The sequence below is a fragment of the Dryobates pubescens genome, chromosome 10, assembly GCF_014839835.1.
Source record: "Dryobates pubescens isolate bDryPub1 chromosome 10, bDryPub1.pri, whole genome shotgun sequence".
NCBI lineage: Eukaryota > Metazoa > Chordata > Aves > Piciformes > Picidae > Dryobates > Dryobates pubescens.
The window spans coordinates 18,713,723-18,730,038 of NC_071621.1; the positions used below are offsets into that span (position 1 = coordinate 18,713,723).

At 39.5% G+C, this 16,316-nt stretch overlaps 2 protein-coding genes across 9 annotated transcripts in view; one reads left to right on the plus strand and one right to left on the minus strand.

Moving 5' to 3' along the window:
- SUPT20H (SPT20 homolog, SAGA complex component) overlaps positions 1–6,294 on the plus strand; it is a 30,558-nt gene extending 24,264 nt beyond the window's left edge. For 6 of the 8 annotated variants that reach the window (XM_054164824.1, XM_054164830.1, XM_054164826.1 and 3 more), the window contains exons 21-23: positions 1,000–1,055; positions 4,639–4,744; positions 6,183–6,294. In XM_054164824.1, coding sequence (XP_054020799.1) covers positions 1,000–1,055; positions 4,639–4,744; positions 6,183–6,283 — 263 coding nt within the window. In that variant the 3' untranslated portion in view covers positions 6,284–6,294. The remainder of the gene's footprint in view (positions 1–999; positions 1,056–4,638; positions 4,745–6,182) is intronic. The other 2 variants (XM_054164828.1, XM_054164832.1) reach the window with 1 other exon arrangement.
- Positions 6,295–6,728: 434 nt separating this feature from the next.
- On the minus strand, positions 6,729–16,062 carry EXOSC8 (exosome component 8; the record flags this gene model as incomplete). The annotated part of the gene is made up of 10 exons (XM_009902825.2): positions 6,729–6,862; positions 7,260–7,366; positions 9,978–10,098; positions 11,388–11,484; positions 11,735–11,780; positions 11,863–11,968; positions 12,948–12,993; positions 13,547–13,620; positions 15,303–15,366; positions 16,012–16,062. Coding segments are annotated over 10 exons (828 nt in total), but the record flags the coding sequence as incomplete, so codon positions are not given.
- Between the last annotated feature and the right edge of the window lie 254 nt (positions 16,063–16,316).

A 16,316-nucleotide genomic window follows, 5' to 3' on the forward strand; every position in this document is an offset into this window, starting at 1 on the left:
TATTTTTGGAATCTACAGCAGCTTGTGACAATGAGTTTTATAAATGTAAACTGTGTGTAGAGGTTCTTCTCTGTGTTCTGGAGTTTGTGGTATGGATGATTTCGGATATGTTTGTGACTTACTGTACCTTCTCCTGTCCTTTCTTGCTGTATATAGACACAAAGCTAGTTGCTCACAATTTTGTACCTTCTCATTTGTCTTTTTTTAATTCAATGTTACTGAATTTTGGACCCTTTCTTCAATTAACTAGAATCATTTTGAATTCTAATTCTGTCCTTTCAAGCACTATCAGCCTTTACCAGTTTGGTGTCACAGATCTGTACAATGCTACACTGTTGCCCACTTCACATTTGGGAGTAGTGAGCTAAGCTAGGGCCATGGAAAACCTCAAGGGATTCTGTTTGGCAGCCACTGTTTTACTGGACTGGTTCTGTCAGTTCTGTACCCACCTCGCATCTTGCTACGTGTACATCTTGTTTTAGCATAGCTTTGAGGAGTGCCATGTGGAGTAATGACAGAAGCTCTATAAGTCAGATAACCTTTTGCCAGCAGCTCTTGGGGGAGGTGGGTGGACAATTGCTAAGATTTTAAGGGGGATTGCTTCTGTGAATGATTGAGAAACTAAGAGCCTGTTACTTCATTAAGCTCTTGAACATTTCTGGATTTACTGTACAAACAGTAAAGTTTTTTTTAAAGCCAGAAGAATCACTGAAGAGTAACTGCTGTGACTCTTCACATTCACCTTTGTGTAAAGGCATTAAGAGGATACAGGGTACACTCTTCAATAACAATACATATTTCTTTCTGTTTAGTCAGTTCTCTTTAACTTTACATCTGGCTAACTTTGAACTTATCAGCGTTATGGAAAATGCAGCACTTAGCAGTTTACCAGCTTCCAAATGCTTAGAAATAATCCCAGTGGAAAGGTGTATTAATTGCAATACACATGTATAATTAAACAAAGACTTCCTACTAATAAAAAGGTGTTTTCTTTAACAGGCAGCCCCTTTGGTTTGAAAAATGCATCAAATCTTCGGTCCTTAAATCTTCTACAGGTAATTGTTATATTTGGACACAATAATAATGAAAATTTTCTATATTTATTTAGAGACATGTATAGTCCTGCTTACTGCATTGCCCACCACAAATCTTTGAAGCCAGTTGATCAAACCAACCATTTACTGTAAACTTACCCTTATTTAAAATGCTCAGAATAAGAGAAAAAGCTACTTCTATTAAGACGCCAGGTCAAAATGATAGATCCAGTTCACAGTGACAATCTAAAATTGCTGACATTTGAATCCAAGAGATTAATCTGAAAATACAGTCTTCTATTTTCAGGATTTGCTTAAGCTTTTACTCCAAATCTTTCTTTAAACTCAAGTTACAACTATTTTCAAAGTACAAAGCAGCACAGTAGAGTCACTCAGGAGTTACATGTACAATGCTTAAAAAGGCAAGCTCAGCATGCAGAGTTACGTGCAGTGACAGCTTGACAGAGCTTGTGGTACTGGAAACAGAAGTTCATGTAAGATAAGAAGTTTAGAAGGTTGGTAAATGTTTTCTTGCCATTAAGAAAAATTCAAATAAAAAACACGAGCAGAAGTTGCTTATTATGTCAGAGCTCCATGTAAAAACAAAACAGGAAGTGTTTGTGGAACCAAGTGGAATTCCTGGATCTTGAAATGAGCTGCAAGTTACAGGTGCAGAATTGCAGCTTCAGCGTTCCACAAATGTTGCACCACGCTTCAAAAAATTAATACCAGTAAAAAAAGAGATAAGCTTAAGCTTTGCTACTTCCTTCTACCACTCTATACACTCTCCAGAAACATGGAAAAGGACAGGCACAGGAGGCAGTTACGCCAGAGTAGAGCTCTTCTATGAAATTGAATACTTGTCCTTGTGTGATTCCACATTGAACTATATCCTTGCAAGCTACCTCTGCCACCCATGTAAGCCAAGAACAATTTGTCTGAAATCAGTGCAATTAAGGCTGGAGTAAGGAAGAGGAATTGAGTCTGTTTAACAGTTTCCTGCATCAGACCTTGCAGCTTGGTGTTTGGAAGCAATCTACTAAAATTAAATGGAATATTCCAACAGGGAGAATAATGTTCAGTGTTTTTGAAGACAAGCCTTTCCATTTCCAGTAGCAGTACAATCTCTACTTTTGTAATTAGAATAATAAAAATGTATTTTCCTGTGGAACTATCTCACCATAATTTAAAGCAGGTTTGTTTTTTGAGGATAAGGCTTTTTCACAAACAGCAGCAACTGTAAATGGAATTATTTTTGAAGGATTTATAAACAAATAAAGCACCAATAAATAAAAACCAATGAAAAATAAACCTCCAAGGAGAGCATCATTATCAATGTCATGCTCATCCTAGGACAGTAGGGAAACTCAGCAGTTTGAATTATGCCTTTTGCTCTTAAATCTTCAACAACTTCCAGGTGGTTCTGCAGTAACAGCAGCTGTCAAGGTTCTCTCCACCAACAGTCTTAGCAGCCTGTAGCCTTCAGCAACAGGGAGAACAACTGTGTGCTAACAGCCCCTCAGCCTGGGGTGCACAGATGAAACAGTTCCTCCTGTTCTCCCCTTGTCCACAAGTAAATAAGCCTTTATCCAACAAATCTGAAGCAGGAAGGAAGTCTTCCTTCAAAATCTTCTCAAACTGCAAAGGTTGCAGTGGCTTAATTGCCCTGGCTGGAGCTGAGTTACACTCTTCTATTTATATCCCATATAGAAGAGCTATAACAAAACAAGTGGCTAAGCATTGTGTGACTCTAGGGAGACAGCCCACTGTATGAGTGGTGTAAAATCAGCTTAGTGTGGTCCTGTTTAAGGTACATCAAGATGAACAGAGAAATGCACCATCATGATTGCAACAGCAACTAAAACTTTCTTACACTGCTGTGAGCTGGTTTATAATCCTCACTGCTGTGCCGTTGTTCTCTTTTAAGATGGAGAAACCATCATTTGGCTTTAAAGCTGCAATCTTAAAGACACTTGCTCTATTGCTGCCTGTAATCAGTGTTAAAGGCTTTAAGCGCTGAAGAAGTTTGAAGCCTTTAAAAGGATGAATAAGGCTGTTCTCAGAATGACACATTTTGAGGGGTTGGTTCTACCTGTGCTTACAAATCTTCACCAGCACAAATGTAGCAATTTGAGAAAACCAGCTGCTCTGCTTTTGTGTTATCTTTTGCCCTCCCAGACATGCAAACTTCTGTTTACCAAATAGTCTCTGCTGGATACTTGTTTTGTCATGATGATTTTGCTTGTGCTACTGTAGACTGTTCATAAATAAGATGCCTCTTTCAAATGTTTTAATGGTGTATAGTCTCCCCTGTCACAGGCCTTGTTTTGGAATGTGGGACAGTTTACTGGGGAACTTCCAGATTGGTTCTTAGAATCCAAATGTCAGTTACTAGTTAAATTACTAACAACAACAAAAATTCACACATGCTCTTACTGTTGGGTTTTCTATGCCTTGGACTTCTAGGGCATTTACAATATAAGCCTAGACCTTCTTGTGGCAGGAAGTTCTTCTGGAGGAAACCAATCTCTCTGCATTGGCTAATTTGCCCTCTCTTACAGGACATTAGAGAGTAAAACTGGGGTCATTACCTAAAATGACCAGTTAGGAATACTGAATTCTTTCACTTTCTCCAAGGACAACAATGTGTTCAGTGCTGTAATCCAAGTGCTTTGTGGAAAGCCCCTGAGCCCAAAAGGACCCAACAATTTTCTGATGCCAACAGAACATGTACATTCTCATCTCATGCTTAGGCCTTTTCCCCAAATGTTGGTTCTATGACTTTGTAATACAGTCTTTCTTAGTCATCTTCATCAAGGTGATGCCTTCTTAATGTGCAATCATTTGGTCAAGCTTACCTAGATGCTAGTAGCATGATTTCATATGGTTATTCTAAAGGAGCATTCCACTCCTAGAAATGCACTGGCTCAAATGTTCAGGTGGTTGTTTTTCTTTCTGACTGATAAATCCTTGCAGTTGGCTTGAATTGCATATGTAATACTTTATTTTCCCACATTATGAATCAATGCATAATTTCAGTTCTAGAAGAGGTCCTAAGTTAATAGTACCCTTTGACATCATTTGACACTACGTAAGACTCCACTCATTCCATTTGTGCAATTACTGTGAGAACTACTCTGTTCTGAAAATAAAATCTTAAAAGTAAGGGGTTTATTTTTTACTTAAGGCACAATGTGAATTGAAATTTCAGACTTTCCGCACTTTGGTGGGTTAGAACCTTTGCACATGGAAGGCTTCAGCTGTTACCTGAAGACTTTGGGGCTGGGAGTGGGACAGGAAATTGTCATGCGATTACAACCATAAACTGTAGTCTCTGCTGATTGTAGCAGGGAAGCTGACAAGCATGTGGGACTTCTGGTGAGCAAGAAGCATAATATGCTGCTTCTCTGCTGAAACAGAGCTGGTTTGGGGTATTCAGTATCTGTTCATTCAACTTTGATAGTGACTGTGTTATAGCCTGTATCTACATGCGCTGGAATGTTTCTAAATGGATCTTCAAAAGTTTGCCCTCACACTAGCTTTGTTTACTTATTCACTGATACTGAAGTTTGGTAATAAGGATCAAGCTTTTCATTTTTGCTAGGGCTCGGACCAAGGTCCATCCAATCAAGATCAGGCATTATCTGCCCAACAAGCTGCTGTAATTAACCTGACGGGAGTAGGGAATTTTATGCAACCTCAAGCCACAGGTATGTGCTTGCTGAGCTTCCTTTTGCAGTTAAATGTGTATGTTGATCAGTTCATACTGAAATGAAGTTTGGTCTTGAAGTCATGCTAGATCAGAACAATTTACTATTTATTATCAGCATGTTTGGCAGTTAAGTGTAGTAAATTCATAGTATCACATGAAAATAAGTCATATGTGATAGAAAAAAGAGAGCTTCTATGCCAGACTTCATTGAGGAATGTTCAGCTGTGTCCTCAACATCCAGTACAAGAAACCTCTTGTTTTTCCACAAGCACTTCATAATCTAGTATGTTGTAACTAACAAACTATGTATATCATGTGTACTTACTCTGCACTGTTTCCAGTTTGACTCTGAAACTAATTCTATTGATCCTCCTTTTCTGTTAACACTCAATTCTTGTCTTCCTTCCCTGACCCTTACAAACGTGACCTGACCTCTTTGACCTGCCTGCTTTCCCCTTCTCCTTTCTTAGTGTTGTCTCAGCTTGGCTCTGCCATGAACAGACCTGGGCAAAGCCTTCCTCAGCAGAGACTCCAGCTTTCTTCTGCCTTACAACAGCAACAACAACAAGCCTTGCAGCAGCAGCAGCAACAGATACAAGTAATCCAGCAACTTCACTCTGACTGTGTTCAAAAAACCAAAAATAAATTAAAAATACAATTCTCAGCTCCAACCCCCAAAATCCTGCCCCTTTGTGTTTTCTTTAGCTAATCTCTATATGGTCTCACAACATTTTAAAAAAAAAACCCAAACAAACATTGATTTAGCAAACAATGTAATGAAAATTTTAAAATCTGGTCCTCAGCTTGGAGCACTGAATTTATTTTTATTCCCTTACAGCCATTCACCTTCCTGATTTGCTAACATTCAAGGAGTGCTTGTGGCACATATGTACATAAGCTCTGCCAGGTGCCAGTAGATTTTAAAACAGCATGAATGTAAGCACCTGTAAGTTCAGATCCAGCACTGCTACAGTCACTACATGGAAATAACAGCTCTCACAAAGCATTCCTTAAGCCATCTCTCATTTGGATGAGACATTATGACAATAACACAGTCTCCTCTTTGTGATATATATAAAAAATATGTGCACTACATACATTAAAAAAGTATTATGTTAGAAATTGACAACGTAATCTAAATACTCACTGAAGTTGCTGAGTTACTGCAGTTACTGCAATGGAGAGAAAGGGCAAAGAAACAAAGCTGTCCAAGTACGTGTGAAATGTTAGATATGCCCTTAGCAGGCTTCTGTGCCACTGGTGCTGCTTGACTGTACTCATTGCCCCAGTACATGGTGTTTTCCTTTTGTCAACCCTGGTGCTGCTTCATTTTATTTTCTTTATCCCCCTCCTTCCCTTCCTTTCATTCTTCCTGACATGAGACATCGCTTTATAGTCAATGCTAACAAGCCTTTTCTCCCTATTCTCCATGGCAGCAGTTGCGATTCTTGCAGCATCAAATGGCTATGGCAGCAGCAGCAGCACAAGCAGCTCACCTGCATCGTCAACAGCATTCAGGCAGCCACTCAAAAAGTAAAAGGAAAAGAGGCACACCAGCCCCTCCAAAATCCTGAGACTTCTTTTTTTATTCTCCTCCCTCCAACTGAAATTTTGATTCAGAGGGGATTTATTTCTTTTTTCCAGCTTAAAATCAAACCAGTGTTTTATATTACTGGTGGGAAAATGAACTTTTGATATTACACTGAAATAAATTAACTGGGTTTGGAAGCCAACCCTATTGACCTTAGATTTCATCTATAAAGGAGCTAAGGTCTGGTTTTCTTAAGTCACTTAATTTTTTAACAGAATGTTTTATCTTGTATTTTTTACCACTTGGCAGCATTGTACATAGTATAAGGGTGGAAAAACATTTTAGGAAAAAAAAAAAAAGCTTTGTAAATGTAGTATTGGTATTTGTTTATTTAGTATAAAAGGTTTGTGAACACTGTAACAAATACAATTTTTACAAATCCCAGTTTTGAAAGCGTCTCTCCTTTTGTTCACTTGGGTTTTACACTTTTTATTACTTTGTCTATCAGCTTCTTTACTTCTTTGTGTCTTGTAATTGCTCTGGTGATACAGTCCTGAAGCTTGGCTCCTGTAATAGGACTTCCTCCTAAAAATTAGAGGAGAATCACTTGATTTCATACTTTGCTTAGGTTCCTATCTCTAAAGAAGTTTCCCAGATGAGAGTATTCAGTAATACAATAGTTCTCAACAATCAACAGCTTTCACTTGGCATGCACAGCAGCTTCCCCAATTCCAGTCTAAGGCCTTACAGCTATAACAGGAGATGTGCTCAGAACCTGCCTTTTGCTCTATGTAGGTCAAGCTGTGACATCTTTTTGAACTTCTATCACACCATCTTTTTGAAAATTGAAGGAGCAAGTCACATAATCAGCATTGTCTGTTACCATAAAGCACCCACACTTTACAAAGAAAAGCTGGTATATAACATCGACGTTAAGAGAAGGTTATCATTGTAGTTTCCTCTGTAATAAACTTCACAGTACCTGGTTTATGGACAGAACAGAGTCTGCCTTCGTCATCAGTTACAACAGTTACTGTTCCAGTTGCCAAGTCTTCTTCTTCAGCAGTTGGATCAACAATCAGTAATGTGCTTGTGAAAGTAAAATACGTGCAGACATGTTAGTGTATGTATGTAACATAACTGAGGTTTACAAAATACTTTTATTTAGTTCTCAGGCTTAGCTGCTTTCTTAGCAGAATGCACTGATTTCAAACAAACAAACAAAACACCCCCATAAATGGGGGAAATTCCACATACTCCAGTGTACGTGTGTGTTAAAATGCCAGCTGTTCAAAGTACAGCTTAATGCCTAAATTTCACAGATGTGCAATACCCACATGTTACAGGAAAATGCCATTAAACTGCCATTTGCAGTAGGATTCACTGGTTTTATAGTGACACAAAGACAAGGGCACTGGGTTGAGATATAGGCTACATGAATCTCTACCAGACCTTAATGCAAAACTTCCAATAGTACATTCACCAAAGTTGTTCTCAGTTTCTTATCAAAGAACTCTTAACACCGCTTCAGGAAGGGAATAGTTCAAAAATTAATTTACTGGGTTCCTTAAGGCAGCCAAAAGAAGCTGTTGTATCACAGATGATGCACAATGCTGAGGTTAAATAGCTATTTTTTAACCATGAGTTCAAAATAGAGCAAGCCAGTGGGGGAAAAAGGAAAAAGGACCTAAACTATAAGCCAATTTTGCACAATAAGAAAAACCTGAAATGTAAAAAAGTTCAACAATCACTGTTCAGCCCTAGCCTCATTTTAAAATGAAAAAAAAAAATCACTCCCATAACAAACATTTGGCTGAAGTGCAGGTATGACAGGAAATACTTCAGCTGCAGTTTTCGTGAAGCCTCGGTTCACACTGGCCAGTTAAGATTTAGTGTCAATGTAATCCAGCTCAATTTAGCTGGAATACACCTATGCTGAGCGGTGACAAGCGTGGAGGGGAAAACAACAGCAAGGCTATGGCAGCAGATTACACAAACAGCCGGAAGGACGAAAGAGTTTGTCAGTTTGAACTCCTATGGCATTGTTCTATCCCACATGCCCTGTGCAGCATTGGCCCATTGCATGACACAGATAGAGAGCGTGAAGCATTAGACTTTCATCTGTGTAGAGGCTGGCTCCACAGGAGCCACCTGTGGCATGGCATAGTGCTCTGCACCAGCACTCCCTGCCCACGGCTACATAACCAGCAATCCACAAATTTTATTTACTCAGGGAGGGCTTTCACATACAGAATACAGAATTAACCAGGTTGGAAAAGACCTTTGAGATCATCAAGTCCAACCTATCACCCAACACCATCTAATCAACTAAACCATGGCACTAAGTGCCTCATACAGTCTCTTTTTAAACACTTCCAGTGATGGTGATTCCACCACCTCCCTGGGCAGCCAGGGGGGAGACAAAAAAGTTTCTGGAAGCCAGAGTATGGACAGAATATGCTTTTTAGAGGGCTGTGTCAACACCTGTAACAAAACTAATAAACCAGATTAAAAAAAAACAATACACAACAAAATCCACACACAACACAAGCACGTATCTCGTTGATACTTAGTTTCAAGAGCTAAAGTGAGACTTGAGTAAGTCGATGCAAGTCAGTTTCAGTGCACAGAACAAAGCCCAACAGCCAGTCACTGAAAGCTTTCCTCCAAGGGCAACTTTTTTGGCTATTGGCAAGTACCTGTGATTTATGTGCAAACAATATCCTACTGACAACTGTCTGCCTGTTGTGCTAGTCAAAGAACTGGTATTAAAATAACTAACAGAAGTTCTCTAAAGTACTGATGACTTTCTGCTTTGATTAATCTTAGTAATCACTTGGTCAATATTTGAGTTTACTGCTCCCTTCACCCCATCTCATATTTGAATGAAAGGGCTGTTTATTGCTTCTCTGAACAGAGATTGATATGCCATAACCCCCAAAATATACCTAAACCTTTTTCCCAGATTCATAATGCAGTCAGCAGTATCTTAGTTGTCATTTTGTAACTTTCAAAGGCATACTACCACAAATAAATCCACTTCTCATAAACACCAGCAGAACACATACTACTTGGACTAATAAAGAACCAGCAAACTATTTCAGGTGAGAAGTTACCACATGTGATTATTCTGAAGTCTGAGATTCTTTAACTACATGAACAATGACTTAAAGTGCTGGTCATACTTTGTCTTGGGTAATTGTTTTCAGTTATCCACAGATTCTGTTGTTCTAACTGGACCATTCTTTCATTCTCTGCTGACTCAATCTTTGGTATAAGCTGCTCAAAAATTGCCATCTTCTCTATCAGTTGTTCACATAGGCGTTTAAAATGTTACTTGCATTGGTGGTGACATTCTTGCATCTCATAGATAATGCAAAAACATAAACCAATACCTCCTCCCTGGTGTTCAAGCGTATCTTTTAGGTTGGGAACCAGTTCTGCTTTAAGTCACAGGAAGAAGGTGGACAGACTTCGTTTTGTGCTGCATACTCACTCACATCACAGAACTATGGGTCAGCTCACCAAGAGAGGCTGCAGATTTAAGATCATGCGAAACAGCAGTGACCAAGACTTCACACTCTTCACCAGGAAAGTGCATAGGAAGTGCAGAAACATCATTGGTAGCATCCTCGTTCTTCACACTTTTTTCTCTATGTACCCAGTTGTTTTCAAACATACAAACCAGTTATGAACTTACTCATCAAATATGGCAAATGATGTGGCCACTGGATGCTTTCGGATAATCAGAGGATTCTTCTGTTTTAAATTAACTTCTGATGAACCAGTTTCTTCATTTATAGTAACTGATGGCAATTGAACTGAAGAGGTGAAAACATTACAATGGTATAATATTAAAGCATACTAGACATGGGTGTATAGTAGGCCTAGACATATCCAAGACTACTGAAATATTTAAGCTGCTCTTAAAAGCCACTGAAAATCGAACAGAAGAGAGTTTTGGCCACATTAGCAGTGTTCTGCACACACACACAAAATCATTAATTTGGGGAAAGTAGCTTAGAATTACTCTTTCAAAGAAGTATTTTTTTCTCTCCTCAGAGTAACTCTCCCTTGCTTCCAAAATACTACACAATTACAATACTTCACAGTCCTATTTAACAAATAAGTAGTTTTCCCCAAAAAGCCTACTAGACACATAAAAAATAGCCACACCATCTCATCTCATTTTATGTATTTGTAGAAACACTGCAATCTAATCCTTAGATATCTCTTGTTCTGACAACCCAGTGATGGAGACAGAATTCATGAGCAAAGTACCTATAGGAACTCAAAGGCAAGCAACTCATAGCTGGAAAAACGAGGCCTTGCTGTTAAGTTTCCTTTCACACTGCCTCCTACATGCATTTATAACCCACATGCCTGCCGACAGTCAATCCACATGTTGCATGCTTGAAAAATTGTAATGCATTAAGCAGTTGTTATTGTGACAAATAAGCAAAGCCCCAAACAACTTACTCTGCCTACACAAAAATAGATCAACAGGATTGGACCCTGATGTGGACACTGAAGTTGTTTAGAACCACTGCTGAAAGATACAAATCTCTGACACAGAACAACACATGGCAGAATAGCTATTAGTCCTGTAAAAGAGTGGCAGTACTCATACAAAAAAATGCTACTCCCCAGTTGTTACACACCTCTGGCAGCCATACTATCATTTGCATTTTGTATTACACAGAATCACAGAATGTTAATGATTGGAAGGGACCTCAGAAGATCATCTAAGTCCAATTCCTGCCAGAGCAGGATCACCTACACCAGATCACACAGGAACACATCCAGGCAGGTTTTGAGTATCTCCAGAGAGGGAGACTCCACAACGCCCCTGGGCAGCCTGTTCCAGTGTTCTGTCACCCTCACAGTGAAAAAAAATTTCCTCATGTTTGCATGGAACTTCCTATGCCTCAACTTCCACCCATTGTCCCTGACTCCATCCCCTTGTGTTTTAGTAATTTAGCATTGAAATGACAGGATAAAAACAGCCTTAAGGAATTGTGAAACAGTTACTCAGTCATGATGATTCAAAGCCAATATATTTCTCTAAGCAACACTAACCAGAGAGCCTCTTGCTGTAGAGAAGACTTACCATTTTTTAACGCTGCTAACAAAGCAAAGGTACTGGCATCCAAAATGTTTCCATCATAGTCCAGGCAAATGATATCACAGTATAACACCCAAGCAAGCTATCAAGAAAGGTTTGCACATGTAAGATATTACAGCAGCTAAGCAAATGGTGCAGTATCTAAGAAATGCTAGCCACATGAATGAAAATACTTATTTCTATCATATGATTTTTACACTTCAGAAGTAAGCCAAACTATGAAGACTAAAAGCAAAACCAACAAAACAGCCTACAACCCCAAATACCTTCTTTAGCATCTCAACACAGTGATCTTGTTAGTAAGTCCTTCTTCATTCTGAGATACAACTTACCTTGCCATTTGCTATACACAGATCTTCTTTTGCTATCATCTGTGAACTAAAATAAAATGAAAATCAGGAAAGACAAAACTGTCTTGCAGTGTTGTTTAATGTTTTGAATGCACTAAGACAGTTCTTACTTTTCAATCACATCTGCAATGAACTGGCTTGCTGCTTGAGCCTCTTCACCAGGTGGTCCAGAGCGAAATCTCATTGAACAGAGGGATGGAAACTCTACGTTCGGAACTAAAGAGCAAGAATCGTTATTTGTAAACTAAAGAAAGCAGGCAATGGGATACAAAAATAGAAATAAGACAATAAACACTCTTTAAAGCATTTTACACATTTCAAAGGAAAGCCAAAACCAAAAATTTTTCAGTCAAGCCTTCCTATTTCTCTCCTCAAAACTGAAGCTACACACAACACTGCATGAAAGAAGTTGTAGTACTCTACTCAGAAACTATGTATGCCATGGTGAAACACGTACTCCTAACTACCATTTTCTGTTTGCAGTCCTGCTACAAATATCATGACCACACGCAAACTCTTCCTTAGGTGTTAAGCATTCTTAAGTAGACCAAGAAACAACAGCATTTTCATCCACTGCCTGACTTTACTGGTATGCTGTCTGCTTTTAATCAACCATTAATACCTAATGCTTTAGACTTGAAGCACAAACATATGTAAACATTCATTTAAAAAACCCCAGAACTCTAAAGAGAATCAAGTTCACTGAAAACAGCATGAAGCTGCACTACAAAAAGAGAATATGGTGTAAGCTCTCAGTTCCACAGTATTATTTTATTTCAAAAGAAACCTGAAGCAGCAGTTCTCTGACAAATAAGCAGGGTTTATGTAATTGTTGCCATTTTTTTGTCTTCTGGGACTTCAAGACAAAAGTTAACATGCTTCTGTACAACCTTGCAGGATACAGTCTCTTACAGATGAGTTAGGTTCCCCCTCTTAATGCACAGTTTTTCCTGCTGCAGGTTTGTTTTCAGTCTCACTTGGAAGCATTAATAAGAAGGAAGCCTTACATGAAAACCTCAGAAACAGAGCACCAAGAATCCTGAAGTTTCTGAAGTACCACTGATTTTAAGGACAGAATTTTACCCAAATTCTTTCTCTTTTGAATTCATCACAACACACTCAATCTGTCCCACTATTACAGCCTTTTAGATGAAGCAATACAAGGCCTGAGTAAGATCCATACTGAAAAGCTTACCAATATATCCCTTATCAGCAGAATCTGCTGTGGGTGTGGCAAGTTCCTGAAGAAAACAAGAAGAAAACGAAGAGCTGAATTTTGTACAAAAATCCTTTCAAGCTATGCAGTATGCAATTTTTCTTTCCAGTTAGCTTTACAATGAGATTTACAAGAGCTATTTTCATCAGCACCTGTCTGTATTTTTCCCGTGGAAAAAACTCAACAGGGGGATGTGCAGTAATGTATCACAAAGTTCATGGCAGGCCAGCAGTAAAGCTGAGGTAACAAGGCACTTATAGTCCACCCATCTAATTACCAATGCATTTATTGAGCAATATGCAGTAATTCTTCAATTCTATAGCTTTTATTTAGAAGTAACAGACTTTATTTTTCTATATTTCTTTCCCCATACACATCACAAAAATACACATTCTCAGACCACAGGGGTAGGATTAGACAATTAAATTACACATTAACTTTCATGTCCAAAAGAAACTCAGGTAAAAGACTATAACCATGCCTGACTGGCACATTGCTGTAACTCTGCAGGAGATTCATTCCAAACACAAACACACAAGTTCTGCTACCAGCTAAGTTAAAATAAAAGCCAACCATACCGCTTTGACTCCACAAATCACTGTAGTATTTCCTAACTTCACCAAGGCAGAACCATCTGCAGTGGTAATTGAACCTGAAGAGAGAAAGTGCTGTTCAATAAAGGCTGGCTTTCCATTCAAAGAGCCTTAAATAGCACCCACCACCACAAAGCGTATACTTTCCATCATTTAGAACAGGCCAAGCGGTCTTGATGAATGTAGGGTTGGAACAGAACCACTGTATCAAACATTCAATCACATGGAATCAAACAGGATGGTTGAGGCTGGAAGGGACCACTGGACATCATCTGGGCCAGCCCCTGTGCTCAAGCAAGGCCACCTACAGCCAGTTGCCCAGTACTGTGTCCACATGGCTTCTCAATATCTCTAAGGATGGAGACTTCACAATGTTCCTGGGCAACTTAGGCCAATGCTCACCCTCACACTAAAAATATGTTCCCTCATGGTCACAGACAACCTCCTGTGTTTCTGTTTGCACCCACTGTCTCATGTCCTGTCACTAGGCACCACTAAAAAGAGTCTGGCTCTGTCTTCTTTACACCCTCCCTTGAGGTATTTATGTACCTCAATAAGACCCTCCTCTCAGCTTTCTCTCCCCATATGTCCATGTCTCTGTTGTACTGGGGAGCCCAGAACTCAACACAGCGCTGCAGGTGTGACCTCACCAGTGCTGAGCAGAGGGAAAGGATCACCTCCCTTCACCCATTGGCAATACTTTTCCTAATGCAAAGCAGGGTAACACTGGCTGCCTTTGCAGCAGGCACACTGCTGGTTCATGTTCAGTCTGGTGTCCAACCCAACTCCCTGCTCCTTTTCTGACAAGGTGTTTTCCAGCTGAGCAGCCCACAGCATCTACTGGTGCCTGAGACTGTTTCTCCCTGTTGTGGGTTAAGGCTTAGCTGGTGGGCAGATGGGAGTCAGCTGATCCCAGGTGGGAGGTACCAGACTTGGTTTATCCCCTTCCCATTTATGAGGTTTCTGTCAGTCCTGTTGAGGGCCATCTGGATGACAGCACAACCCTCTAGCATATCAGCCGCTCCACCCAATTTGGTGTCATCCCCAAACTTGCTGAGGGTAGACTTTGCCCCATCATCCATATTATTAACGGAGATGTTGTACAGGACTGAATGCAACACTGACCCCTACTCTTATTTTTTTAAGCAGAAATCATAGATGGTTACCATCCTTAGATGGCCCATTTTCTGGTTGGCCCACAGCAAGACCTAACGGAAAGCAGTGCTGTACAACGGAAGGTACCTGCAGTGTCAAGTTTGAGCAACTCCCAGCAACTATTCTGTGGTGGTGTATATCACAAGGTGTAAGAAGGGTGGGTAAGGTGCTGCTGTTCACTCCGTAAGAGATGTCTTGCCTCTGCTTGAGACAGTTGCTCATCAAGCAACAAAGCAGAAGCGAGGAGTCATTGCCTCTTTGCAGATGCACAGATCAGTGTATGAGTAGACACTGCCTTCAGCATCTATAACATATGCTGCTGGTCTTAGAGACAAAATTCCACAACCACACAAATTGTGTTATGCATCCCAGCCTGGGAGCAGAACTGAGTAATAACGCTCAAATGCATTACTGTTCCAGGCATTCTCTTTAATGCTTGTTGAAACTATAAAAAAAGTCCTTCCTTTTTCTTGTTTCAAAATGCAAGCACCAAGAAAACTGATTATTAAGTCACTAGGGTCACTAACTATTATAACCTGAGAATAAAACACCTCCCCCGTTATCATTATTCCAAGTAGGTACTTGCCAATGTTGACAGTGGTCGCCCGGAATTCACCTAACTCCCTTCCATCAGGTCGGCAGTTCTCTTTCTAAACATAAAATGACAAAGTTCGAAGCAGAAAACACATCTTATTTCGTAATATCCATGATACATGAGTTCATATAAAACAGTGTTCTCTTCTTTTTAGCAGAAATACAGAGTTACAAAAATACTAGGGAAAACCTGATGGACTCCCCAAAATCCCTGTGTTTTTAAGGTACCATAATTTATTTAGAAAAATCAATATATTGATTTTTCTCAAGGGTAAGTACTACAGGCTAGACTCAGAATATTACCCAAGAATGAATACTCAATGATACCTTAAAATGAGAGTTTCTACTCATCTGCACTTTTTAGATTTTGTAGGCAATTCCCCTCACCCATCCCCACCTGGTGGAGCTCTTAGAGTGAACTGAAGAAAGACAGACAACAAACCAAAAATCACTAAATATCCCCCCCAAAAAAATCCCCAGCATTCAAATACCACCAGTCAGAAACTGTACAACACCTGAACCTTAAGCTAGAAATTGCACCAATTCACTATCACATTAGACCTAAATTATTACCCTTCTCAGCCAGCTGTTTTTTTTCTCTTCCCTTATAGTTTCAGGTTTCCATACAGGCAAATTAGAAGAGAAGAAGTAAGAAAGAAAACGTTGATTACAAGCAATTTATACACACATATTTCACTCACCAAAAACCTTCTGTAATATTCCAATGGTTCCACAGTTCTAAAACCAACAGAAAGGGAAGTTTATATGCAAGTTCCCAAGCAGGCAAGAGACAACAACAAAAAAGATAAGCAAAACCAAACATACAACAACAAATAAGTGGAAAAATCAAGATGACTGGCAAATCAATGCAGTCACAGAAAGATGAGGAAACTCTAAACTGATCTAAGAAAAAGATGCTTTCACACGTTCACTTCCAAAATGCTTCTTCCTCACAAGGAACCTGACTGCACATGCACCTAACACAAACTAAGAGCTTTCAATTTAA